Raw genomic sequence first — 27,818 nt, 5'->3', positions numbered from 1 at the left:
AAACGATTTCTTTGTTTCATTTAAGTGTTCACTTGTTATTTCTGATTAATGTTCTATGTGCTGGCTTTTTGCAGATTTTTTAAACAGTTGGATACCTGTGGGCGTATTCTAACTGTGTATTTTTTGTTGCAAATCAGTGGTATTGATTTATCTGTGTGGTTGTTGTACAATGTTGGGCAGTTAGATACCTGTTGGCGTATTTTAACTGTTTACACTTTTTTAATTGAATTTTTGTTGAAGTGACATACACATTAGTTAATAAATTTAGGCTTTAACAAGATTAAATAAGCGTTTGTAAGATTTGCTGGTAATCTCTGCTTTAGGGTAATGCTACTATCATTACATTCGAACCATCCACTTTTCTTTTTAATATATGCAGTGTAGTGACCTGCATTGTTTGTGGTTCCTGCGTGGTAGATTATACCTATTGTTGTGAAGGTTTTCTTACCAAGTGACACTTGACCGTGTGTGAATCCAGTCAGCTTGCAGTTGTTTTTGGTACCATCTGCATAGTAACGTAGAAGCATTAGTATTATGTAGTTACTATGTGTTTGTATCTGTAAGGTGGAGCGATTATCTGAATTGCAGATAGTACATAATCTGCCATGGTTTGCATTTTGTAGAATTTGCTGAAATGGAATGGATTCACAATTAGGTATGGATACATACACAAATCGCTCATTAGGGATTTGTTCCTGTGTCACATTATTACAGAGAGTTCATGTATGTTTCCACATGTATGAAATCTAGAAGATTTCATTTATAGGTATGTTTTTGTTTTCAAGTACTTGTAGTAAGTACATTCAAAATTTTGTGAGTTTATAGTGAACCTCACCATTCCAGCACAGTAGTCCAATTCTTGTCTTATTCCGTGAAAACTGTACGTGTTGTCAGGATTGTTTGTTGCGTTTCTATGAAGGACTAACATTTGCAAACACAATTGGTCTGTACTGTGTAAGTAAATGTTGTTAACAATTGGTGGCAATTGAAATAGAATATTCATTGCTACATTTGCGTAGCAACGTACACCAGTTACATTTGAAAATTTGAATGGACCAGATAGTTCTGTGTCCGAGTTATTTTTTCAGAGTTTGTGTTCCTTTTTTGAAGAAGTACCTGATTTACTTTCATTAATAGGTTCTTCTTTGCTTGTGGTAATTGGTGAAGTATTAGCTTCTTTTGATTTCTTTGACGGATTTGCAGTCAGATCATGTTGCATTTCTGTTTGAATTAATTTTCTTTTACAACATTTTCCTTTTTCTGGAACAGGATAGGATTTCAGATGGGAGGTGTACAGTGAACACAGTCTATTTTATTCTAAAATGCAAGGAATATCAGCGTTCACTTTACTTGCATCTAAGTTAATTAGAAATAGACTGTCAAGTGTACGTAAGCGTGATAGTGCTACATAGCTCATGCCTTCTTTAAAGACTGTTTTCCAATATCTATCAATGCTTTGTCTAGGGTAAGACCTTGGGATTTATGAATGGTGACTGCGTATGCAAGAGTAGAGAAAATTGTGCTCTACGTACATACATGTCTTTGAAGAGAAGGAATCGAGCTGTTGAGCGCCCTATCCTTTCTACTTCTGAAAGTTTGTCAAAGAGAATATTGACAAACTGTTGTCACGTGGGTATGTTTGAAAGCCAACAACTGTACCCAGTGCCCCATTAACTAGTCCTTGCTCCACGTCAAGGTTAGGTTTAAGCCTTACTCTACAATTTAAGGACAATTTTAATATTTTTTCCAACCCAGCTGTGTTGGAGATTGAATTTTCTAAGGTATTTAGTCTTGTTGTGGCTTTCTGACACATTGGTAGTGTCATACCATGTACGTCCAGTTTGTCTGTGGAGCAAATTTCAATTATTGGTTGCATTTCTTTTTTTAACATTGTTTCATTGAATTTGGAACAGCTTGCAAGAGTTGACATTAAGGCCATACAATTGACACTTGTGTGCGCTAATTGTTCCATAACATCAGTAGCACTTGCGTTATCGCCATAAAGTGCACCATAAAGTGCATGGATGTGCCGGTCTTTCAATATTGCTTGTGCTTCTTGAAATAGCACACCAATTCTAATACTTTTAAAAATGTTGGCGTAAGTGAGGTCTGCAGATTGACGCATGTTTTCTGTTAATTCTCTGTATTGGAAATGTTGCAAAAGGTTGACATTTCCTATGCTGCCAACAGTTTTACGGCAGAGTTTATGTCCTAAGGTTTTAAAAAAGGTTCACCTTTCACTGGTGTCAATTGTAGATAATGTGTTTTCCTGCAAAGAGTTCTTCACACTTTGTTTAAGTACTTCTTGCAATCTGAGGTGAATCAAAGCCAACATTAGGTTGGAGACCATGCTCACTTCATCTATTAGTAGCATTTTCATTTGTTTTAATACTCTGCTTAGTTCCATTGCAGCTTCTGTAGAAAGTTTATAATAGTCTAATTTGTTTTGGTGTTTTACTGGAAGGAGTAGTAATCGGTGTAAAGTCACACCGGCTATGTTGTAGGCAGCTAAACCTGTGGGGGCAGTTACAACAGCTGACAGTTTGTTGTTTGTCAATTGTTGAAGGAACTTGCTGATGATTTTGATTAGGAATGTTTTGCCTGAACCAGCTTCCCCACTGACGTACAGCACTATAGGTTTGTAATTGTGGCAGGTACATTATTTATTTTTGTGCTGTACACCATGTGCAATTTCTTTTGTTACTTCATCAAAAATGGTGCGCTGGTCTTTAAGTTTTGATTGTAGTAAAGTTAAGTCTTCTCTATGTTCTTCATAGTGACGCATGGTGTTTTCCACTTCTGTCATAGCTAATTCTGCCTCATTTGCTATTAGTGGCCGTCTTAGTGGTTCTTGACTTCCTGTTATAGAAGGTTGACTACTGTCAGAAGTGTCCTTATCTAGTTGGGCCTGGAGTTCTTCTTCGTGTTGCTGTTCATTGTGCAACATTGTTTTGTACTGCGTAAAGTTCACATCGGTGATAGCACTTTCATTTGCTTTGAAAGCCTGTTCATAGCAGTCATAGTTATCTAGTATCTCTTCCTCTTTTATCCATGGTTTAAAAAGTTGTAGCAGGGACATGTGATATAGTTCTTTCTGTTGAGGAGTTTTTAATGACAATTTGATATGATTAATTAAGCTTCGTTTGGTAAGTTTCACTAAGCTGCCTTCGCAATCTGTCGCTCTATATCTACTTTTGCTTTCATCAGGTTTTATATTATTTTTGTATGCAAAGTTTTGGGCTATGTGGTATAGAGACGTGGTTTCCAAAGTGGTACTCCTGTTCGGGTAGTATGTGTCAAGCAAATTGTTCTTTAAAATGTCTTAGCTGTTGGGATAATTTTTGGCTATTGTTTCTATGTCCTCATATGATTTGAGAACTCTTTGTTTCTAGATTTAGCAGGACCAAGACTTAGCCATACTATATTTTCAGATTTTCCATACAAAGCAGTACCGGTTAAACGATCTGCAGCTTCATAGGCGCCACATTCTCTGAGCGAGCATTTTTATGCCTAGGCTGTACAATTTCAGAGATAGTGTTTTGTCTGATGATAGGTTGTTCCAGAGGTCTTGCAACTCTGTTTTTTTGCTTTTGTTACGTAGGCTGTAACATTTCGTGCAACTGCAGTGGAATTGTCTGCAATGTACTGCACATCTATGTTTGCATTCCATAAGAGGGCAATGATTGCATTGTAATCATTGATATATTTTGATTCTTCTGTTCTTTTTATGTAATACATGTTCTTAGGTGATTTACCTTTAACACTATGTTGAACTGAAGACATGAAGTTCACTTCACCTGTTTATGTAACTGGTCTAGGGAAACCAAAGCGGCATTTGGTGTAGTATTTCCCTTTGCTTTTGTATTTGCGACGACAATATTTGCCACATTTGTGTCTTTGAAATTGTACAATTTGTCCATTAAGGTCACCATGTGTCCTTTGTGAAGGGATTTCACAAGTGATATATTTTTGGATGAACTGCAAAACAGTGGCATCACTGTCCTGACCAAATTCAGGTGCACCTTTAATCCATAAAATCATGTGGATATGTGTTGCTCCTCTGGCTTGGTATTCTTTTCTCCAAAAGAAGTGTTTGACTTCTCCGAGGGGAGGAACAGTTTTATTACAAATAAAGGGTAGCATAGCAAGGAAACAATGGTGGAAATATCTTGAAACATTAACAGGCTCTAGAGAGCAAAGTTCTCCGGATGTTAGTATATCTATGTTGGTTTTGTTGTTTTTTGATATGCGTAGGAAATCATGTAAATCTTCCCATGCATATTCTGCACAACTTAATGTAACAAACCAAGTGGGTGGTCCAAGGTTTCTGATCATACAACGTACATCTCTGTGACATCGGAACCAGTATTCATTCGTACCACGCATGTTTGCAAACAGCTTTATGCTTGATTGTAAAACCTCATCTTTTTCTTGCACTTTTTGTATTAATTGCATAGCTGACATATTTTGAAAGTGGGTTCCAGATTTCAATATGTGTGCAACTCGTAACATAGGGTTGCTAGTTCACTTTCAAAGAGTAGGTGGAATATGTATTCCACATTTTGTCTAAATCTGGGATCCTCAGAATACATTCATAATGAGCGGTATTCTGATGCTGTTATCTGAGTGGGTCTATCATCGTATCTTCCTCCTTTGCCAGTAGGAAATAGTAGTGGAAAAGCACGTGCTTCTAAACGTTTTTCCCATATGCCGATTGGTGACCCTTTAGTTTGTCGCCTTTGGTAAGTTTCTAGTGCATCATCTATGCTCTCATTAGAGTGCAATGGATGAATTACATAATGGTCTAAAAGAGTGGATACTGCAGCAGGATCCAGAAGTTGAAATTGACCAATTTCTGATGAGTCTTGAATTATTTCAGTTGTTTCCCTTAAGCTTTCTTCAATATTTATGTCTTTGTAGTATTCATTATTGTATTTCAGATATTGCAAGGCTTGTCTAACTTTATGTAAGTCCACGAGTTGTTGCCAAATTTTGTTTTCTTTTGTTGGTACACCATTTACTAAGACAATTAAAGAATGCTCTATTGGACGTTGCACTCCTAGAGTGTGCACTTTTTCTGTCAGATCTCATGGTAAATAAACTACTTTGCCACGAATGCCATTCACCAATTCAGAGGGAGGTAATTTTGCTGTTTCTGGTTGAAGGCGTATTATTGCTTGAAATGGGTGTACTGTTTGAATTATGATGCTCTCATACAAATTGAGTTGTTGCAGGGGGTTTGCTAGTGGGAATAATTCCAAATTATTTGTGATAGCACGTGAAGGAGTTTGGTTGTTGTCAAGTTTTGTAGTGCAGTAACTGCAACATATTAGGGGTTCACTTATTTGGTATTTGTTTTCTGCTAAAAGGTACAGAGCTAATTCAAACCATTTTGAATGTTCATTGTCTTCTATTTTGTATGTTACGTCTACAGTTTTTGTGTTACTTTTGCAAAATGTTCTGCGGCAACACACACACACATGGTTTGGTACTTAAGCGGATGTATGTTTAAATTTTAGTATTTCTCTTTTGTATGTGTGTAATAGAAGGTTGCCATGTGCAGAATTGTTGCTAGTCTGTTCTAAAACTATTGCATTTTGTACGTGACTTTCACTTCCAAAATATTTTCTCTGGATACGGTCGATTTCTTCTTGTAGGTATTTGGGTGTACCATGCAGAAGAGTGTTATTTAAATTGGCAAGTTCTAAAGCTGGACTTTTAGCATATTACAGTTTATACACTAGATTTCTTAGATTTGAATGATGTGTTGATATCATTTTGATATCATGGAAGGTGCTTTTGCAAATAGGTCCTGAAATGCAGGCTAATGAATGCCCATTCCGTTTATTGAGAAGTTTCTTTTGTAGTTTAGTACTTAGTTTTGTTAGTGGTTTCATCATGTTTATAACTAAAATAAATAACTACCTTTTGAGAAGGATTGCACTGTCTACGAGAGCTTCTAGGATTAATTTTCTACGATACGTTTTAAGGGTTGTGGATGATTTCACTCCTCTTCTTATTAGATTCTGAAGGACTCTTTGGCGGAAACATTTTTGCTAAAATACTTTTTTTACTATGGTTTCTTGCTACTATATCACGATTTATAGGAGCAGTGTTAGCAGTAGTGGTAGCCAAATTCTTGTTAAGCATTTTGTGTTTCGTGCCACATTTTGATAGAGGAGGCAAAGTTTTTGTAGTTGAAGATTCATTTGTTTAGCTAAATGACTGCATTAGCTGTTTTGTTTTAACGTTTTGTACAAAATCTGGTCGAGATGGATGCTTACTTCGGGCACTTTTATTTTCATTTTCTCTATTTCTGCATTCCTTTCTACAGACTTGCTTTTTGGTAGGCATTCTTTGGGGTCTGTTGAAAAAAACGAAGGTATGGGTTGGTCTGTTTTACAATGTATGTGTGCTGTGTGCACGTGTGTATGAGTTTGATGGGGAACATGTATGAGGTGGTGTGTGAATCTGCATTGGGCAGTTACAATGAGCTGGGAAGGCTATTCTACTGTTAGTATGTTACTACACTGCGGTTCAGATGAGAGTAGAAAGTTAGCTAGTGGTTAGGAGAAGCATCAATAGTAAACGTAATGCTATAAAATTAAAACAGTTCTTTGTTTTCTAGTACTAACATTCTAAGGGATGAGTATGTTATTTGCGTTCCAAAAAAACTGAGATTTGTGTGCCATTCTGCCTGCTAATCTCTGTTTGATAAATGGGGATTTGTGGGAAGAATGGTTCAAAAATCGATGTTTTTTTTGGTACGCAAATTACATACATAACGCATACAATCTCTTTGAGGAAGAGTAAGAATATAAAGGTAGTTTTGTTACTTTTCTTTGTGCAATGACTCGTTTCTTCGAATATGTTGTTTGTAGTGTAGATGCTGTTGATTTTCCAGAGAGTGGTCTTCACTGCAATTGTAAAAGGAAGAAGTTTGTAATTGTGTGTTTATAGCACTGATGTTAATGTACACGTTCATTTTTCAGCTTTTGTGGAAGTATTCTCGTTTGATATCTCGACAGTGTATGCGTGCATTTCATTTGACTGTGTGCAGCCTTTATTAGTTATTTGAAATATGTTAGTTGAACCTGCTTCGCAAATGAGTACAATTTTAAGTTCATGAAATTCCCTTGTTTTTTTGCAGCTGTGTTGCAGATAGCAGAGAAGTTTGGAAGTGATAGGTTATTATAGTAGATGGGAAAAATTTGAATACTTTCATATTATAAGTAGGAATGTGAAAAAACGGGAACCCACGGGAGGGAGATGTCACCAGAGCAATCGGGAATGTTTATTTTTCTCGTACGATCGCATTGGCAGTAGCATTAATTTCGGCAGAAGACAGTAAAAAATTGAATTTTTTTAATGAAAAATTTAGTTTTGCGTGGAAATCGGGAGGGTTGGCATGTATATATAGGTTATGTGGGAGATAATAAGATGTTGTGAGATTTTTCAATGACAAATCGGAAGTCTTGCACTTAAAGCGGGAGCGTTGATATGTATGTATTGGCTATGCAGATTTAGTGGCATTCATTTGTTTAAAAGGATTCATAAGAGTTGTACATGTTCTCTGAATAAAATATGCATACCTGTACTTTGTAATCATGCATGTGGATATGCATGGAGCTGTAAGTAGAAATCCTCGAAACTTGCACAGTACTTTTTGTAGTAGGTGCTTTTCAATGATATGAGACTTGTATTCAGAGTGATCAACAGTACATTTGAAGTGCGGAACTCTGATGACGGAGTTAGATGTAGAGGTCTTGGATGTGATTGGTGGATGGTTGTGTTACTGCTTAGCTGTGTCCAATGAGGGAATGGATTCGCGAGTGATGTGGAAATGATAGAAGGGCTGGCTAAGAGTTACGTGCCGCACGGACACTGCGCTTGTGCGCGGGTAGGGTGTGCCAAATATGGGGTTTTCCAGCAAATCCAGCATGGAAAGGGGACTATTGGGATCAGCCAATCAGATGTTGACATTGTTCATTTGTGTAGAAAGAGAGTGGGTGTAGTGAAGATGGCAGAGGTGGAGACAGTCAGGGTGTTGGTGCTCGGAGATATTTTTTTCCATGGTTTACAGCACTATTCTGAATGTAGGCATGTGGCAAACAATTTCGATGTACGAGGAGTGGAGGTGGTGTGGAGCGCTGCGATGGATTGCAATGTAGAGGCAATTCTCCAAGTTTGCAGAGATATGCGTAGGATGAACAGTCCCCATGTGGTAGTTTTGCACTATGGTGCTTTCCATTTGGGCTACGTGAGTTCACCTACTTTATTGGGAGATTTGGAACAGTTGGTTCAAGCAGTCATCAACATCTATCCAACCAACTGCTAAAGTAATTTTTTCTGGCTTACTCCCTCGAGCAAAATGGGACAACAGTCCTGTTTTTTGTCCTGATCAAAGTATTGCTAGGTGTGCAATCAATCGTGGCATGCGTGCTTTCATACTTGAAGGATAAGTCTACAAATATAGTACCTTTTATATGTTTAATTCCTGACTGTTACTGAAGAAAACCATGTGGCCTAACTATGTTGGTAAAAGAAAAAAAGGGGGAGCTAGGCATTTGATGTCATCACTGATGTCATCAATGACATTTCTGATGTCCTGGTTGGTTGTGTTAGCAGTGCGCAGTGGTGGTGCGAGTTATGGTTGCTTAGCTTACCATAACTGGCGAATTTCAAGGGTTTTTCGGTTTTACTTGGAACCGTAAGTTTTTAGTAGGGCAATTTAACCATAACGTCCCGTTAACAAAGTTTTTTTTTTTACTGAATATATATAATATATAATATATATATACATATATACATATATATATGCTATCAACATAAAGAAAACATCCCTCCCAGGGTTACCTGCAGTCCAGCTTCCTTCTGGCCTTCCTGTTGTCACACAATTCCCTTAGTCTTTTTATGGGTTGCAGTTCACATTTTCTCTCCTTACACTTTTATTTTGCCCTTCATAGGCGATCGTTACTTATTTTCCCATGCTTGAATTATTAGTTTGTATTCATTGTGCTGTTTTTCACACCATTCAATCTGGGTCCTTGGCAGGCAGATGATATTGTAATCCTTATGCCAGGAATCTACTCCTCACTCTTCCTCCCCCCTCCCTTTCATACATTGCTGGCGGAAAGACCCAGACTCTGACATATCAGTTCCCTTAGGTTTTTCCTTGTCCTCTAAAATTGGCTTTGGTTAGCCTTCTCTTGCAGCACTTCCAGCTAAGGCACTTCCAGCTAAAGCTAGTCTGCAAGCTTTACAGTCTTAATGTGCCCTCTCCAGGCAGTTTTCACTTGATTGTCTGGCACTGTCTCTTGCTAGGTAGTGGTTTTCTCCAGCCGCTCCCCTCCAGTGGGCTCTCCTTGTTTCAAGGGAGCATTCTGGAACACTCTTCTCTCCAACTTCTAATATCTCACAATCTCCCCATGTATCAAGGGAGCATCCAGAAACGTGCCTGCTTCCTCCAGGCCCAAGCAGCAACTTTCCTAGCCCCTTTTATCCCACTTTTGCTGGCTGTGGGGTGTGTTCTAAGGCTAATCCTAATTAGTTACTCCTAGCGACTCTAACCAATCCTACCTAGGCATGCATACTATTAGGCTGGTTTAAGGAATGCTTTATGCATTAATGGTCCTTATTAGATTTACTTCGGGACCGCAAGGTCTCATAAGCATCTGTACGGCGCCATCTACATACTTTTTTTCAGCTTGTTGTGCGATATTCAGTAGTTTCCATCTCCGAATGTGGCATCAGCTGTTCATCTTTCTGGGGTACGTTAACCCTTTTGGGGGTCTGGTCCGCAAATGCAGTAAGACTACAAACCACTTTAAGCAGATTAGTGTTCAATTCTATGTTTTGGTCTGGAGAGCAGTCTGGATTGCGATAATGCATTATGGTAGATTGAGTGTTCCATAGAAAAAATAGCAATGGGAATCCTGCGAGGGTGGATTAGTGAGTCTGAGGACAGCAAGCCGGCGAAATCCCCCTCATCCTCCTACTGTGGAACATATCTGATAGCGTCCAGACCACACCAGTCCCTGGTGGCTTGCCTTCCACATAACTTACAGGGAAAGTTTGATGAACTCTCCACACTGCCGACTTTAGTGCAATTTATTTTCTCTCTTTCCATGTTTAGCATGCATGGAGTTTTAAGATAATATCATTACACCTCTGTATTTCTGATGCCCTAGCGCCCCTCTTCCCCCCCCCCCCCAAAAGGTCTCTGTACTCGGTGGTAGATCAATGGATTTCACCATATTTTTCTGATCACCTTTTCCTCACTGCCTCTTTGGGGTGGGAGCGGTATGGCGGAGGAACTGTACTCTCGTGGCTTTCTCCCAATCGACATCCTCTGCAAATAATAATGGGGGCAGAAAGAGGATGACCCCTGCACAGCCTCCCAACACACATGCGCGTGTTCATGTGTGAACACACACACACCCTTCCCCCCCTCCCACTCCTTCGAGGGTTCACTCCTCACTGGCTACACGCCTCTCTGCCAGCCACTGCATGCACTGTTGTTACCATACTACCTGGGGATGTATTTTAACCCCCACAGCCGGTATGGAGGAGGCTGGACAACGAGAGGAGTCAAGAAGAGATAGCTTCTGGAACACCAGCTCATTACCCCTTGATTTTCTGAGGGCTGGACTACATCTAATGGTGCTCTTGGTAAGTAAAAGTCTCTGCCTCCACCCTCCTTAGCCTCTGCATGCAGCTCCCATCTTCTCATGTTCCCCCCGTCTGTGCTGTGGTCTCGTAGCCCAGCCAGCACCTCAAGTGCCATCAATCGATGCCGGACCCTAAAACCCGCGTGGTTTGTCTTATTTGCTATGTCGGCTAGCATCCATTAGTCTACTCATCCTCGTATTGATCATCTTGCACTCCAACTCTGCGCCATTGAGACCCTCTGGCAGCTGACCTTTTGAAGGGCACTCTGCTCTGTTGCATCTTCCCAACACTGGATCATGCAACAGACTCCCCGTACAGGGACAGCCTTTGTGTCTTAGTGTTATACGGTTCCAAAATTAAAGTTATGGTACCTCTAGAGGCACGTTCAGACCATGCATCTGAGAATAATAGAAGCCCATCTGCCCATCTACTAGACTCTGAAAACACTGCTCTTCCCACATTAGTTCTCTTTTTGTCGACGTTGAGTACCCTGACCAGCTCGTATTTCCCATTGTGTTCTTTAGGTTGATCAATAGTTGAGTATTTTTTATCATGACTCAATTTTCAGGAGCAGTAGAAGTTGTTTGAAATTGGGAATACGTTAACTAAATCTGTTGTAGGTTGTGGTAGCATTGGAAAGTTTTTAATTGGTCTCCTCTACCATGTGAACCAGATTTAGGGACACTGCTGCTAGAAGTCTTTGTGGCACCTTTACAGTCTACAGTACTCGGATGACTGAAGGCTGAGGGAGTGAACAGATAAAATTGTGGTTTTCTGAACACTTACTAAATAGTCAGAAGTGGGTGATAGCTTATGATAATTGACGAGGCGTTGGAGAAAGAAGCCAGCTGGTACTATGTGATTGCTCTGCGAGGACGGGAGACTAGTGTCCTGTAATTAATTGAACATTGCAATAAGAGGGAGCATGTAATAATGTTGAGTGAGCAGAGATCAGAAAGGGGGGGGAAGCAGAGGGAGAAAGAGTGGAGCGCGAGAGAGTGGGCATGATCTACATGCATATAATCTACAGCATGAAAAGGCATGAACCCACCTCCGATGCCAGAAGGGAGCTACACTGGCTTCCGATATCAGCCAGGATTTCCTTTAAAACACTAACACTGTGTCAGAAGTGCATCTATGGGACAGCCTCAAACTATTTAAAGGACAAAATTCGGTTTACCAACCTGCAAGAAACCTTTGCTCTACATCCACTCTATGTCTGCAGGTGGCTAGGACAAAGAGAGCCCGTGGAAATGGACGTTCCTTCCCGGTGCTCGTGGCTAAGGCTTGGAACAACCTACCACAGGCGCTCAGAGCAGAAAGCAATCATCTGGCGTTTCGGAAGCTCCTAAAAACAGAACTGTTCACTTAATTCTACCTTCGGTTATCTTCACTGACCTTTTTCTTTTTTTTTTTCTGCTTGTGAAGGAGCGCTTGGATGCCTTAGGGCTTTAGCGCTATAGAAATGTTATAACATAACATGAGAGCGAGCGTGAAAAGGGGGGAAGAGCACGTGAGGAAGAGCATGAGAGCAGCGTGAAAAAGAGAGAGAGAGAGAGAGAATGAATAAATGAATAAATATGCAAGAGGGGCAGTGTACGAGAATGAGGAAAGGAGATGGAGGGTGGGGATACAGAAAAAAGCTTGTGATTAATGGATGGATAACCTAAGGAAAGACAAGCAGCCTATGGTAAATTGAGCAACCAGATGAGAAGCACAGGTGTGAGCCTGCTGTCGGTTATTTGTGGAGGCCCTGCATCGTTGCTAAGGGATTCTGATAGACAGCCAAACACCTCCACCATCCTTGTTATTACCCCCTTAGCATCTGAGTCTCACATCCTGGGGGACCCGGAGGTCTGAAGTTTCCCCTAATTGGCATACGATACTGTCCCAAACACACGAAGCTAGACCACATACAACCCTTCATCATTCATGTTGCCCACTGCGCTTGTGAGCTGATTTGAAGTGTGTCCTTAATGGGCCTGGATGCTGGTTCCTTAGAGGTTGCACAAAAGCTGTGCATTTCATAGGCTCTATGGCCAGCATTTGGATAGGCCCTATGAGATTAGACGTTCAGATCCTATTAAGAGTGACAAAGAAGCATTAGGAAAACAACAATGCACTAGTCTGAGAAGATTTGTTCTGGGAATGTATGCCCTTAAAGAAACCCTAATAGGTTAACTTGTTTTGTTCTGGTTCTCTTTAACTCCCACTAAACTTCCCCTTGTGACAACTACGTGATTCCTTCTTGTGGACTGGAGCTAATTTGTTTAGTTGAAGGCTCCAAGTGCCACAGTGAACACTGGTCTTGATCTAGTTGAAAGAAAACCACTTAAAACTACTAGAAAATTCTAGACAAATGTGCTCTTACAGACTGTCATGAGAAGCCCTCCCACGATCATGCACTTTAATGATTCATAATAATGATCGACTGTGGACTAAATGGCAGATATATTTTTGTGGTATCCAGCCATGCTATGTACCTTTTTAGTTATTGCAAAAGTGATGTGGAAAAACAATTAAACATTTACGCCTGGTGCATACATTTATTATTGGCTGTTGCCTAGATCTCGTCTTAAGCCTACACATGTAAACTCATTACAGAATGTCGACCCTTCCTTAGCACAGCCAATTGCACCATCCTCGCTAGAACCATCATCATGGCGAAGCTTGACTATTGCAATGCCCTTTAGCTAGGGACTAGTCAAAGGAACTTAAGCAAGTTACAGGTAACAGAACAATGCTATTAGGGCAGCACTAAATATTCCAGGGAACCAGCATATATCTCTCTCCAGACGCAGCCTTCACTGGCTATCTGTCTCCCAAAGAATTTCCCTCAAAACACTTGCACTCATGCATAAATGCCTGGTCAACCAGGCCCCAGAATATCTGGTGAACCGCTTCACACCACACACCTCCATCCGCCCACAGAGAACAGCCCAAGCACATTGTCTTTCACTACCGAGGTTCAAGCTTCAGAAAGCAGGGAGGGGGGGGGCAGCTTCCCGGTGCTCACTGCCAAGTTGTGGAACTCACTTCTCAATTCACTCAGATCTAAACCCTCCTTCCACTCATTCAAGAGTAAAGCTAAATTGTAGCTTATAGCACAGGACTTGCAAAGCCACCTCCGGTCTCGGTGATCTCTTCAATCATTACTGATCTACAGCCGTCCGCCATGTTCAGCTATGCCGTTCTGACCAACAATTGTAAAATTATCTGGTAAATATCTTGCAAGTATTGTTTTTATATGTAATTGTTTTTATATGTAATGTTTATCTGTTTCTGCATACCATGTTTCTGTAACCTCAAGAAATGCCCCGCAAATGCCTATGGGACAGGTGCGCTATATAAATAAATAAAATACACATTTTCCCCACACATCTTAAGAGTTTCATGTCACTGATGTCACTGAATCTTTAGTTTGCCTCCATCCTCCAGCGAAGACCAAACATTTTAAGCTGGAGGTACGCCATTATTTTTAAGCTTCCCTCTTTCCTTTACTGATTGATCTGTGGGCTTTCATGCTCTCAAGCCTAGAGTTCGGGAAGAGCAGCAATTCTAGAAATACACCCTAAATGTCCTAGGATTGTGATGGTCTGCTTTACCAAAAGGACTCTTATCACGGCTCAGTACTCTTTTCTGCTGGTATGAAGGCTCCCTGGTTTGTTGTAGCTACTAGTTTTAGGGGTGCAGACATTGTGGCTGTACCTGGGGCACACTGATCTGTGTTTCCCAACAGACTGCCTGGTGTAAAGAAATGTTACTTGTCTTTCTTCCAGATAGCCATACATGGAAATGTTTTTCCTCCCGGAAACTCACAAGCTCCATGACTGAATTCACACTTTGCATTTTCTCACAAAGTTTAAGTCAGATGCCCTCATGCAGAGTGGTGGGGAAGTAAAAGAATGCACAAATGCAGTCATGCCTCTGAACCCTTCCCCAGGCGGAAACGACCCATAAGTGCTGGAGCTCTGTGCTGTCCATTTAAATATCGCTAGAGACCCACTGTGATCACACAGCCCTCCATCATTCGAATCATGTCCAACCCTACTGCATCGCTGAAGCCGAGGCGTCCTTCACCCTTCACAGTAGATTAAACCAATTGCTGCTGACTTGACCGTTAGTACTGCTGAAATGATATACGAATTTGGGGTTATATTGATTGCTAGGTTTCCACATAAAACTACATTGAACCTTGTCTTCTGATACTGTTTGCATTCGGAATCCTTGAGTGTTAGGGTGTTTCATGTTTCTTCTAGGTTGTTTTCATTGTTTTTATTAAGCAAATAATGCACAGTTGTCTTTACAAAGGACATAACTAACTGAATGATCAGAGTTGCTGCCTTCAATGATATTAGTTTATTTCTGGTCCACAGGCTTCTACCAGAGAGTTTGCCCGTTTATTGCTCAACCATATCTGCCCTAAATCAATCAGTAATGCTGCTAAGCCTTTTGTAACCTCTCACGACTGAACAGCCATCCTGTTGCACTGCACCATGGAGAGATCAAGCGGTGCTGCCTATGGGCCTGTTGGATGGTCTCCTCTTCCACCTGGATCTGGACCAAAGTGTGACATGCATTATCACAGCCAGTCCAGCCTCAATCCAGAAACTAGATTGTGGCATCCATGGGACACTTGTGTGTGGTTTCCACAGTTAATTTTGTTCTTGTTCATTAAAAGGAATCCACCCTCAAATATTTTACAAATACCACCCTTGCTACTTGACCACTCGAGGGTTTTTAGAAAATGAAGTATTTTTTTGTTGGGTAGTTTCTCTCTGATGTCATTTCTTTGCAGTGAATGCCTAATTGTGTACAACTCCTGTTCAATAATATAATGGTGCATGTTTTCTTTCTCCTGCACAGGGAGCCCAGAGGTTGCAGTTTCTCTTCTTCTCGGCACACTCTTCATCAGTCTCTTCCTAATACTGTCTGTGGCATCTTTCTTCTATCTGAAGCGTGCCAATAGGCTTCCAGACCTTTTCTACAGGCAGAAGAAAGGTAAATGGCAGCTTTGCGCCCTGCACTGTGTGCAAACACAAACTGCCCAAACTTAGAAACTTTGTGTGTAATAATATGATGTTCCTAGGTGGATACCTTGAAATGCGTTTCTTCTCTGGTGAAGTCACTAGCAAGAAAGGGTGTTTAGCTTTTGATACACTTGTATCGTGTATTACTTAGTTTTGACCACCTCCAACCCTACCAGATTTCAGAGTATCCTTCATTATTATTCAAGAGATAAATCTGCATGCATTTAGAATCATTGTATTTTAATTTCTCATGAACATTCACATGGGATATCATGAAAACCACAACCTGTTTACACCACACAGTGGCTGGACTTCTAGCTGTGAAGGTAGTCTGCTGGCGGTATGTCAATATGCTATGTATCTGCTGTAGAACTACAAAATATATTACCCACATGTTGTTGGATCAAGTACCATGCTGGGTACTCTCATTCTGCTCTCCCTCTATACAAAGGAGGAGAGAACTGGGATAGTCTCAAATAAATGTAATCCAATTGTGTACTGTAAGGAACTCATGGAGGCAGCCGTAAACACAGACGCAAGTGATCACAGTTGAAGGGTGTTTATTAAACTGTAAATGCAGGGTGAAGAAATGCCTAATCTAAACCCAAATCTAAGATGGGCGCAAGCTTCGATCATCAAATGAAAAATAAGACAGTCCTTGTGACATCATGTCAAAATAAACGTGCCTATACTAAAGAAAAACCTATTGCCAATTCCTTACAACTAATTACAGAAAGAGTGGGGGATAGGGTTTCAGTAAAGAAAGAAGTGTTCCAAATAATAAGTCAGGATTTGATTGCCAGGGGTCTCTCTTCCCCACGTTTTCAGCACAGCACAAGGTGGGACCTTGGAGCACAGCACAAGCTTGAGCTTTCTCAGCACGAGCTGACAGTTCCGTTCCAGCTATCAAGTTTTTCGATGGTTAAGTCTCTCTTCAATAAATAGTTTCTTGCCTTCGTGGGCCTGATGTATTCAACACAAACTAACAAAAAGTTCCTTTCTCAATGGACTGAGGGTGTGAGGCCTTTTCACCCCTGGATCTCCCTCTTAGAATAGGGACTGCGAGGCATTTTCCAACCTCCTTTTATTTTTAATAGAAGTTGATATTCAAAATTATGAGCTCTCATTGTCCGTGTTTCATTCCTGGCACCTCACAACAGCTATCGCCACATCACCCATCTTCCCTTCCTAGGTAAGATTATCGGGCAAGTAGTAGCCGCACAACTGCAGCAACACATCTACACCAACAATCTCCTCCAAACCTACCAATCCGGGTTCAGACCCAGATGCAGCACAGAGACGGCCACCACATAGGTGGTCGACAACGCCCTCAGCATCCTTGACAACGGGCACACCTGCCTCCTGATTCTACTCAACCCCCTTGGATGCTTTTGACACAGTAGACGACTAGACGCTTATGGACACCCTACATTGGTGCATAGGGACCAGCGACCTTGTCCTTCGCTGGCTCAAGTCCTACCTCGCAAAACCGCCACCAGTTTGTTCAGATGGACTCCTCTAGATTGCCAATGCTACCAGTTACCTATGTAGTCCCACAGGGTTCATCCTCTCCCCAGTGATCTTGAATCTATACATGGAGCTACTGGGAGCCCTCCTAGTAACACACACCATCCACCAATATGTTGACTACATACAGCTATACCTCAAGATGGACTCCTTCAAGGACATCCACAGGATCAAAACCTGCCTCTCGCTGATCCAGTCTTAGATGTCCAGTGCATGCTTGAAGCTCAACCCCTCAAAGGCCGAATTCCTACTACTCACCAACAACAGCGCTGTTGGTGAGACCTGGCTATCAACCATGAACCGTGAGGGCTTAACACAACGCTCACCTCCTGCACCAAGTCCCTCGGGTTCCACATCGCCAAACACCTCTCCTTCAAGAGGCACATAGCTAAGAACACTCAACCAAGCTTGGTATCAGCTCTCCCTTCTGTGGAATGTCAAGCCCTTCCCCCTCCGGACAGCTTTAGATCCACTGTTCAAGCACTAGTCCTATCCCACCTGGATGAGGTCAATGTCCTCCTCAAAGGTCTCCGATCGTCCTCCCTTATGCCCCTGAGAAGTGTCCTACACAGAGCTGCACGCCTCATTAAGGGTCTAGGCAGATACGATCAAATCACCCAGGCCCTCATCGACCTTCACTGGCTCCAACTGCACACACAAATCACCTTCAAGTCTTGCGGCATCAACTATAAGGCCATCGCTATTGGAGCCAGTTCCTGGGGGTGGACAAGTGAGGGAGGATCACCTGGATGAGGGGTCCTTGGGGAGTGGGACACAGACAGGTGAGACGCAGTATCCCCCTTCCTTCAAAACCTTTTCCCCATCCTACCACGTAGAATATTCCAAAACACTGCCCCCCGACTCTTTTCCAACACAAACACTTATGCACAACACAAAAGACAACGGACTAACGCCAGAGACGTTTACCTGACACGTCCCAATACAAGGGTCAGGCAATTGATCAGAATCACACACACCTGACGGCCCTTTCCCTTCCCCACAGGGATAAAAGGTGGAGCACAAGACGAGCACGGCAGACCGCACAACGTGAGAGCTAACTCAGCACAGCAGTTCAAGAGGAGGAGAAAGTCGGCGCATACCGAGGGGGTGACCAGGAGAGAAATGACCTTGCCCTTTACAAACAAGGCCTGTGAAACCTCTGCAGAAGGAATCATAAGACCGTGTACAATAGCCAGCGTGTGTTGCAGCAGATGTCTACGGTACACGAGACCCTCATCCGCTGATAACCAAGCCGGGGAAGGACGCTGGTCTCTGTGGTACCAACCTTGACTCCAAAGAAAAAGAAAACCAAGCGGTTCATCACAGCCAGTCATCCAAGGGGAGAATCGATAAGAAGCTGAACTGTGTTGAGCAAAAAAAATGCCAACGGCTAAGTTAGACTTTGAAATATTTAAAAGACACTATTGATGAGGGGGGAAAGCCAGCAACAGAGGAGTCCGGCATCATGTAGGTGTTCACGCAGGACACTCTGGGCGATTACCCGATGGTAGAAACTACCATTTCTAGAAGCCCTTGGGAAGAGGCAAAAGAAGGTCAAAGTGGTCATAGATGGGTCTTGTAAAATCCTCTGTACCCTTGAAAGTCTTTGACGGGCAGAGGAATGCGAAGTTAAGGGAAATGAATTCCACTTGGTGAAATCAGTATATGAAGAGTGTGTTTGTTAAAAGTTGGCAAGAATGAACCCGGCAGAGGGATGCTATCAAAAAGGGGCGACGTCTAAAGGTCCTGAAGTACAGTGAAATGTCTGTAGAAGTTGGCGAAAGTGAACCCGGCAGAGGGTAGCCAGCCACCAGAATAGTGTGTTGATCGAAGTGAACTGTCAGCAAACGCTGGTGAGAGCGAACACAGCAGAGGGAAGCCAACAATCAGGGATGAAGCCTGAAGAGCTGTTTAAAAAGACATTAGACTTGTGAAAGTAAGAACTATTGGAAGTGAATTGTCCCCCCCTTGTCGAGTGGGTCCGAGCCAGGTGGAGGGAGATCTTGCGGGCACATATATGTGTGGGACCATGAGCTATAACAACCATCATCATAATATACGCGTCAGGAAGTAGCCATTTCCCTTCGACTCTGTCGACCCAACACCCATCATTGTCAAGTTTCCCCAAGCCCTCAGCCCATTTCTTAGACTCTTCTAATGTGGCATCGGCTTGGATATCCCTCACAGGATCGATACCCTCATCCATAGTACAGGCATTTGTGGCTTCCCTTGAAGTATACATGTCTGAAGAGAGATCAGTGGCAGTCTGTTTAGTTATCTGGTCAGCAAAAGCATTCCCTTTCCCAATATCATCTACAATCTTTTGATGCGCTGCGCATTTTACAATAGCTAACTGAGTAGGGAGTGCAAGCACTGAGAGTAGCCGTACTATCAGGGAGCCATGCTGGATCTTTGTACCATGTGAAGTTAAGAACCCTCTTTCTGACCAAAGTTGTGAACCACCCCAAAGGCATACTGACTGTCAGTATATATATTCACGGTAAGCCCTTCGGAAAGTTTGCAAACTCGGGTCAATGCTATAATCTCTGCGGCCTGCGCAGAGTTATGCATGATTCTTTTGGTTTCCACGACCGTGCTCAACGTAGTGATTGCATAAGCAGCTGTGGATGTACCATCCAGAAGTTTTAAGCAGGAGCATTGTAAAACAGATCCCCTTGTGGATTTTTCAAAGGAGTATCTTTTAGATCAATTCTACCCTTTGTCTCTTGTTCGGTAGTGTAAAGACAGCCATGTGACTCTTCGTCACTGCAAGCAGTACCTTGCGGAAAAGGTAAGAGTTCAGCCGGATTAAGAACACAACACCTCTTAATTTGGATGTGTGGTGCAAACAAGATCAATTCATATCTTGTCAACCGTGCAAGTAAGGTGTTGCATTTGAGTTCTGTTCAGTAGAACATCTACAGTGTGAGGTACCATCAGGGTTAAAGCATGGCCTAGGACCATTCCCTCACTCTGTTTTACAGACGCAGCAGCGACAGCTCGCAAACATCTTGGCAAAGCGCATGCTACAGGATCGAGGGCGGAAGAAAATGAACTGCACCGCCTATTCTTCCGTCCATGTTCCTGCGTTAACACAGCCAAAGCACATCCATCACATTCATGCACAAACAACACAAAGGCCTTTTCATAATTTGGTGTGCCCAAAACCGGTGCCAAGCACAATGCAGTCTTGAGCAAATCAAATGCACGCTGGTGCTCCATGTTCCACGGCAATGGCGAAGAAATGCCCTTCTTCATCAGAGCCAACATCGGCTTAATCGTTAACGAGAAATTGGGGATCCACTGCCTACAGTAAGAAGCCATTCCTATGAAGGCTCTAACTTCTTTCTGCGTATTTGGGACAGACATGCTAGAAATTAGTTTTATCCGTTCAGGCGTCAATCTTCTTCCCTCCTTTGACAGAAGATAGCCTAAATAGGCGACCTCCTGGAAACAATATTGAAATTTCTTAAGCGAAGCTTTATGTCCATGTTTAGCTAGGTGAATAAGTAACAACACAGTGCCCTCCTTACAAGCGCTCTCTGAGTCAGCAGCTAAAAGCAAGTCATCAACATATTGAAGCAGTGTACAAGTAGAAGGCAACTCAAGGTTATCGAGTTGTTCTTTCAGAGCCCTACTGTAGATGCTAGGACTTTCTGTGTAACCCTGTGGTGCACAGGTAAATGTGAAGGAGCGTCCCCCTTAGGTGAACGCGAACAAATATCGATTGTCCTTGTGTATAGGAATACTAAAGAAAGCATTCTTTAGGTCTACAACACTAAAGTGAGTAGCTGAAGCCAGGATCATAGTTAATATCGTCGTCACATCAGGCACAATTGGAAATTGTGGAGCCACGATCTTATTGATGGCACGTAAATCTATTATAAAACGGAAAGGAATTGCATTATCCCCTTTTTTGTACACAGGCAAAATCGGACTATTGCATAAACTACCTGCAATTTCCTCACTCACCACTCGATGTACAAAATCGGAGACAATGCATTTCAAAGCTTGTCCCCCATCAACTGAAATCTTATACTGCGGAATGCGCGGCAGCTTCACTCGATGTTTCAAAACAATTTTAACAGGCTCAATGTGCAAAACACTGACATCATTGTCGTATACTGCTCATAAACACTCCGGAACATCACTAAATTCCAGCGGCAAAGGTCTAGTCAAGAATTGAGAGACAGAAAGTTGCTGTGGTGAAATCGTCAAACGCACTCCATCAGAGGAACAATGAATTACCGCATTTAACTCCTTCAACAGCTTCAACCCCAGCAAATTGTCACCACAATTCGAAGTCAAAAGGAATGGACAATGGTCCATAAACAGACCCAAAGAAATGGGTACTGGTGAAGAAACCGGACAGACAACCGGTGTTCCAGAAAACCCTACAGATACAATGGTTTGCCCTGACATTGGAATGTTTGGAACCTGAGAATGATCAATGGAACACTTTTTTGCCCCTGTATCTATCAAGAATAGATGTTTCCTATTTCCCACTAACATTTCAACGTAGGGACCTTTCTGATTAACGGGAATAGGCGTAGGTTCCAAACCCTTCTTCGGCAAACCTAATGAAACATAATATCGTCAAAAGGAAGTTCTTCAGAGAGGTAAGGAGCAGAAGGATGGTCAAATATGTTTCTAGTATCCACACTTGATGCCTGATTATCCTGTGAAAAAGGTTGCTGTGAATCTTGTGAAAACTGACCTCTACTAGGGCCCCCTACACCGAGGCGACCTCTAGGTCGTCTACCCATATTACCATAAGTGTTATTTGACCTCTGTCAGAGGCACGACAATGACCCTCTTGCCTACAATAGGCACACTGGTTAATATTTATAGGACCCAAGGGCACATTTCCTTGTGGAACATACTGACCTCTAGTTTGTGAATTACCCCCTCTAGGGCCTCTAACGATTTCCTGTAATAATACTTTTGTCTTTAAATCGCCTTTTCTCTTTTCAACTCTTTATTTTTCATTATTGACACGATTCTCATAGTACTGAGCCATGTGCAGTACTTCTGATTGAGACTTCGCTTGCCAAGCGCTCTCAGAAGACATAATTTGCGACTGGATGGCAGCAATCCACGCACAAATTTGTCTACAAATAATCTTTTCCCAGACTCTGCGCCAAAATCGTGTCCACTGAAATCCGAGAATACCTGTTCGAACCGATTAAAGAACTCTGTAGCACCCTCAGACTTCCCTTGGACACAGGCGGTAAGCTTGTCCCAAATAATTCTCTTCTCAGGAATTATAGTTTTCAATTTCGCAACTATTCTGTCAGGCAAAGTTAGTATCACCTGAGGCGGTCTTTCGCCAGCTGGCCTTTCTCCATCAAGTCTAATTATATTAGCCCATGTATCTCCTAGCCCTGGTACGTCATCTATAGTCCTAACCTGTTTCCACAAGTCTACGGGCAGGAGTACTGGAAATAACAGATCATTATCACTTAAAGTGAATACTGAGGATTGCAAAACAGACTCTATTTCTTTATAGAACCCTGTCGGATTTTTCCTAATATCGGGAATATATTGTTTAATGGTGTTCACTTCCTGTCTCGAGAACGGGACGTGAACGAACTGTGACACATAATGTGCAGGAATATCTCGAGCAGGTGTACCTGCTGCAGCATCAGCGGGAATCTCAAATTTGGGACAAATGTCGGAGGAACCTCTCTCATAGACAACTGAGAAGTAGGCAATTCCGAACGCTTACTGAGCAACAGAGCTAAATCGAGCGCTAAAGCAGCTGGAGAAGTGTCAAACGAAAAAGCCCTCTTATAAATATTTAATAATTCTGCGGGACAACAAATCTTTCTTTTTATACATTCATCCTGCAGGTACGCTACCATTACCTGTATCACTTTCCTCTGCATTTCTGCCGTGTACTGACTATACGTGTCATAAACTTCAACTGGAGTTATCGACGAGTCTGAGATCCATCTAATCGCGTCCTTCATGCAAATTTGCTTTTCGTCAGATATCAATTTGCGACAAGGAAGTAACTGTTTCTGCACATACATACTACTATCTCCATCCTCATTCTGTAACCTTTCCAACTCCTTTCTATACTCAAATACCCTCTCAACATGCTTTTGTACCTTCTCCACAGTGTCTCTAGAGAACGCTAAGGTGTTCAGATCCCTCAACCCTTGTGGGAGATCTGTATTGTTTAATCTGTTCCACATTACACACAAATGGATCCCTAATCCTTCAATGAAAACATTTTTCTCAGGAGAATTGTCCATATTAGAAAGTGTGGCAAAAACATGTGCTTGATCACCCCTCTCCATACAATGCTTAGCCCATGCAATCAATTCACGTTTCTTCTCTGGAGGTACAGTATTGCGAGTGACAACCCTCGATCCCGCTCCCTGATCTACTACAAGCAGTGCAGGACCACTTGGAAGAGAGAGTAGGCATGTTCAACGGAGGTGTTATCACTGGTACAACAGGAAAGAGCGGAGGAGCAGGTGGAGGAGCAGGCGGAGGAGCAGCAGCAGGAAGAGGCAAAGCAGCAGGAAGAGGAAAATACGGAGGTGGCGCAGTGGCACCAGGCCTTCGTTCATTTAACAATTTATCGATAAGTTCGTCGGAAACATGAACATCTTTAGAAGGATAGATTTTCTGGATACCAAGTGAGAAAGCCCTATCCATGTTCCTAGCCGACTCAGACTGTTTATCTTGGTCATACAACAACGCTTTTTCGGCTTTCGTCTTATGACGACGCGCATGTTTTTCTCTACTCTTAAGCTGCTGCAACGCTTCTTTCTTCCAATTCTGTAATACTTCAAATGCTGCAGGTCTAGCCTTTTTCTTTAATAATATATATTCTAAGTATTCAATACGAGGAATTTCAAAACTACCATTGATTGGCCACTGAAGTTCGGAAGCATGTCTAGTTTGTCTGTGCCAAATATCATTAAACACTATACTACCAATGCCATGCTTACAGTACATAGTACAAGCCGGCGACCCCTCCTGTGGCGCCGGATGGCTAAATTCCAAAGATTGTCGGTCACTGCGGAATAATGCCCTAAAGCAGGCAGACAATTTCCCAGGCATGTCAGAATACTGGTGTTACCTGGTCAATAATTGTACTTGCGAGTGCAATGCTCCAAACAAATCATCAGGATACTTAAGAATCGGGTCACGACTCACCTGATCAAGCCTAAGGAGGTCCGATCGGATTTCAAAGTTTTTCAAACTAATTTTAACTTGTGTTTGGTGATTTCGACAAATCTGCCCGCCTCGATATGTGGACCCTCGTCAAGATGCCGACTCGGACCGTGTGCTCACCGTCCAGGGATCGGGCCGTGCAGCGCTGCTGAGGTGTCACTTCTCATTCAGAAATGGGCCCCTTTTGTCACCGTCCGATTCCGGTCTGATAGCCGCGTCAACCTTCAACGAGCTGGCATCAATATTGAGGGTTCCTATTCGGGCGTCATCTGTGAAAGCAAAAGAAGATATCGAGGCTGAGTACCTTCAAAAGGAAATACACCAAACACAGGTTATAAAGATACACAGATCTTTATTCAAAGTAACTGAACAGTTTTCAAAGAAACAGAGTATCGGATAGCTATCAGGCCCTCAGTTCACCACGGCGAATACCAGCCCGTTCGGTGTGGGAAGTGAGTGGGGCTGTACATCAGAATAGTCGTACCTTTTATACACTCCAAAACATGATGTTCAACCCACTTGCAGGTTAATGAATCTAGGATCTAGGGTTCGTGTCGAAGTTCGTTCCCTAATTTATGCAGCTATACATTTTATCCTTAATATATTCGCAAACAAGTTACAATAGCAACAGTGTGTCTTCGGATTTCGCGTTGAGCCTCTGCACATAAATTTGTACACTATAGTAAAACAAGTGTTCACATAAGATGCTTCATACAGTATTGTGTACAATATATGTTCATGGATTAATCTTATTGGTACAGGTTATCCTTTATACACAGGTCAACGAAGGACAAGGTCTCAGTACATGACCCGAACATTTGGCCTGCAGGCAGTTTAGACATTAACTTGCACACAGAGGTCAAGACGGCCATGTTGCATTCAAAACGACACTGTCCACCATCTTAGAACACAGGGTGACTTTAGAGAATCTAAAATGGCGGATGAACCTAAAATGGCGGCCTACACAGATCTAAGGTCAGAACCTTGCAACACGGATTTAGAGGGTATAATATGTTTTCCCGTTCGACAATTAGAGGTTATAAGATCAAGGATTTTAAGCTGTGTGTGCTGGGATCGATCTTGCATTGATCAGTTGATGGGCTTGCAGATGGGTCTGGCTGGCGTGCATGTTTTCAGAATTCGCAATGGCTCGGGAGGGAGGCGTGGGATGACTAAGTGCAGAATCTGAGGAACCTATTCCTCATGGGAAACGGAGGGGACGAGTCAATGGCCAAATTGGGGTTTTGGTTTGCGTGAGGCCAGGTCTGCGGTGGGCTGAGAGAATGAGGAGCATGGTGTGGGAGACACGCGGTGAGCTGAGTGTGCAGCCTGAGGAAGCTGTTCCTCGTAAGGATCAGCAGGGGTGTAGCAATAGAAGATACAGGGATTTAGTGTTGCGTGGGGCCTAGTCTGCGAAACTGCGGTGGGAGGCTTGAATGAAGAGCGTGGTGTGGGACAGACCACGCAGTGAGCCGAGTGAGTAGCCTGAGGAGGCTGTTCCTCATAGGGATTGGCGGGGGCATAGCAAGAAAAGATACAGGGATTTCAGGTTGCGTGCGGCCTGGTTTGCGAAGCTACGGTGAACTGAGTGATTGAGTTGCCTGGTGTAGGACGCACACCGTGAGACAAGTGCGTACACTGAGGAGGCTCTACCTCGTAAGGATCAAAGGGGGCATAGCAATGGCAGAGCCAAGAGTATCAAGCTGATTGGGGAGTAGGCAGGGTGGCCTGAGAGTGCGTTAGAGGAGCGGTGAGGTGCGTGAAGTGTGAGGCACCTGGGCGTTTACCTGCGGTCTTTGTGGTGCGGGAGTCATTGGTGCTGACTGTGCTTGCGCAGAGACTGCTGTAATGGTTCTTGGGTTGCCGACTAAGGCCTTGGATCTGATTTAGAGTTCTTATAAGTCCAAGTTGATGGGGATCAGCCAAGAATGTAAAGCGAGGTGCATGGCGAACGAGTTTAGCTGCGCCATTGTGCGGCGCCTAACACCTATGGTGCTCAACACTGCGCCCTTGGCCTGTGCATGCTTTGCCGCAGAGGGTTCGGCACGCAAGTTTTAGCGAAGCAGAGTCAGCTGTCGATAAGTAGCACGTAGCGGACGTGGATTGAGCAACGTGCTCTGTGGACCTGCAGCGCTCAACGCTGCGCCCTTTGCAGGTGCAGGCTTTGCCGCAGAGGGTTCGGCACGCAAATTTTAGCGAAGCAGAGTCAGCTGTCGATGAGTAGCACGTAGCGGACGTGGATTGAGCAACATGCTCTGTGGACCTGCAGCGCTCAACGCTGCGCCCTTGGTCGGTGCAGGCTTTGCCACAGATGGTTCAGCACACAGGTTTTCGCGAAGCGGATTCAACTGTCGATGCATAACAGATAGCGGACGTTGATCAAGCAGCATGCTCTGCGGATCTGCAGCGCTCAACATCGCACCTTGGGCCTGCGTGTGCTTTGCCGCAGAGGGTTCGGCACACAGGTGTTAGCAAAGCTGAGTCAGGCGTCGGTGCGTAGCACGTAGCGGACGTGGATCGAGCAGCGTGCTCTGCGCACCTGCAGCGTGCAACACCGGTTTTTCTCCAGTTTAACGTAACTTCACTCACAAGCTTGGTTTTACCTGGTGTACTCTTCTGCCAGGACTTCCTTGTGCAGTTCACTTTGTACAGTTGCAGACTTGACTTTGCCTGGTATACTCTCCTGCCAGGCCTTTCTCATTTCACTTTACACACTTGCAAACTTGACCTTTCTGTGTTCACTCTATTCTTACTTTGGAAATATTGTGTCTTGTAGTCACTTTCATTCACTCCACTTGCTTCTATCTCTATTCGATAATGTTGCCAGCGCACCCTGATGCCCCAGTATCCCTCCTGAGGATTCACCGGCTTTCTGTGGCGTTTTTCAGTTCCCTCCCAGTAAACTGGAAGCATGACTGCAAACGCTTCTGTGTTCGGGTGACACAGATGTTGCTCTTTGGTTCCCGTGACCATTGGGAAGTCTCTCCTTCTCTTCCTCTCACAGTTGCCAAATGGCAGACCGGCATCTACAGTCCTCCTTCTTTGTCCTTTTCCCTGAGCCAGCTGGCTCCACGGACCTCCCTGCAGCTTGTCAGTCCCTCGGTCAGCACTGAGCGGGCGAAACCTCCCTAGGCAGTGTCTCTCTCCTTCATGCTTGTTCAGAGTTTTAAATGTCCCAGCACCTATCATATGCTCACAACCACTAGAGCGTGTTTTGTTTCCCATTCTGACTGATCCTCATTGTTTCATTCAACCTCCTCGTCCCAGTACTTTCACACGTCTGGGAACAACAGACAGTTCTTGGCATTGTCTGTACAGAATATTGGACAGTAGAACCCATGGATTGTTGAAGGGAGCCATCACAATATGCCATTAAGGCTTAAGGAATGGAAGGATATC

The 27,818-nt window shown here is 43.1% G+C and overlaps 1 protein-coding gene across 5 annotated transcripts in view; it reads left to right on the top strand.

The window, feature by feature from the left end:
- C8H1orf159 (chromosome 8 C1orf159 homolog) overlaps positions 1–27,818 on the top strand; it is a 637,694-nt gene that overhangs the window by 554,464 nt on the left and 55,412 nt on the right. For all 5 annotated transcript variants that reach the window (XM_069610081.1, XM_069610082.1, XM_069610080.1 and 2 more), the window contains one exon: positions 15,538–15,672. In XM_069610081.1, coding sequence (XP_069466182.1) covers positions 15,538–15,672 — 135 coding nt within the window. The remainder of the gene's footprint in view (positions 1–15,537; positions 15,673–27,818) is intronic.

The sequence above is a fragment of the Ambystoma mexicanum genome, chromosome 8 (genome assembly GCF_040938575.1).
Source record: "Ambystoma mexicanum isolate Mex_15411 chromosome 8, UKY_AmexF1_1, whole genome shotgun sequence".
Taxonomy (NCBI): domain Eukaryota; kingdom Metazoa; phylum Chordata; class Amphibia; order Caudata; family Ambystomatidae; genus Ambystoma; species Ambystoma mexicanum.
Note: the sequence above shows the minus strand (reverse complement) of the source record. Positions and strands in the feature narration are given on the sequence as shown.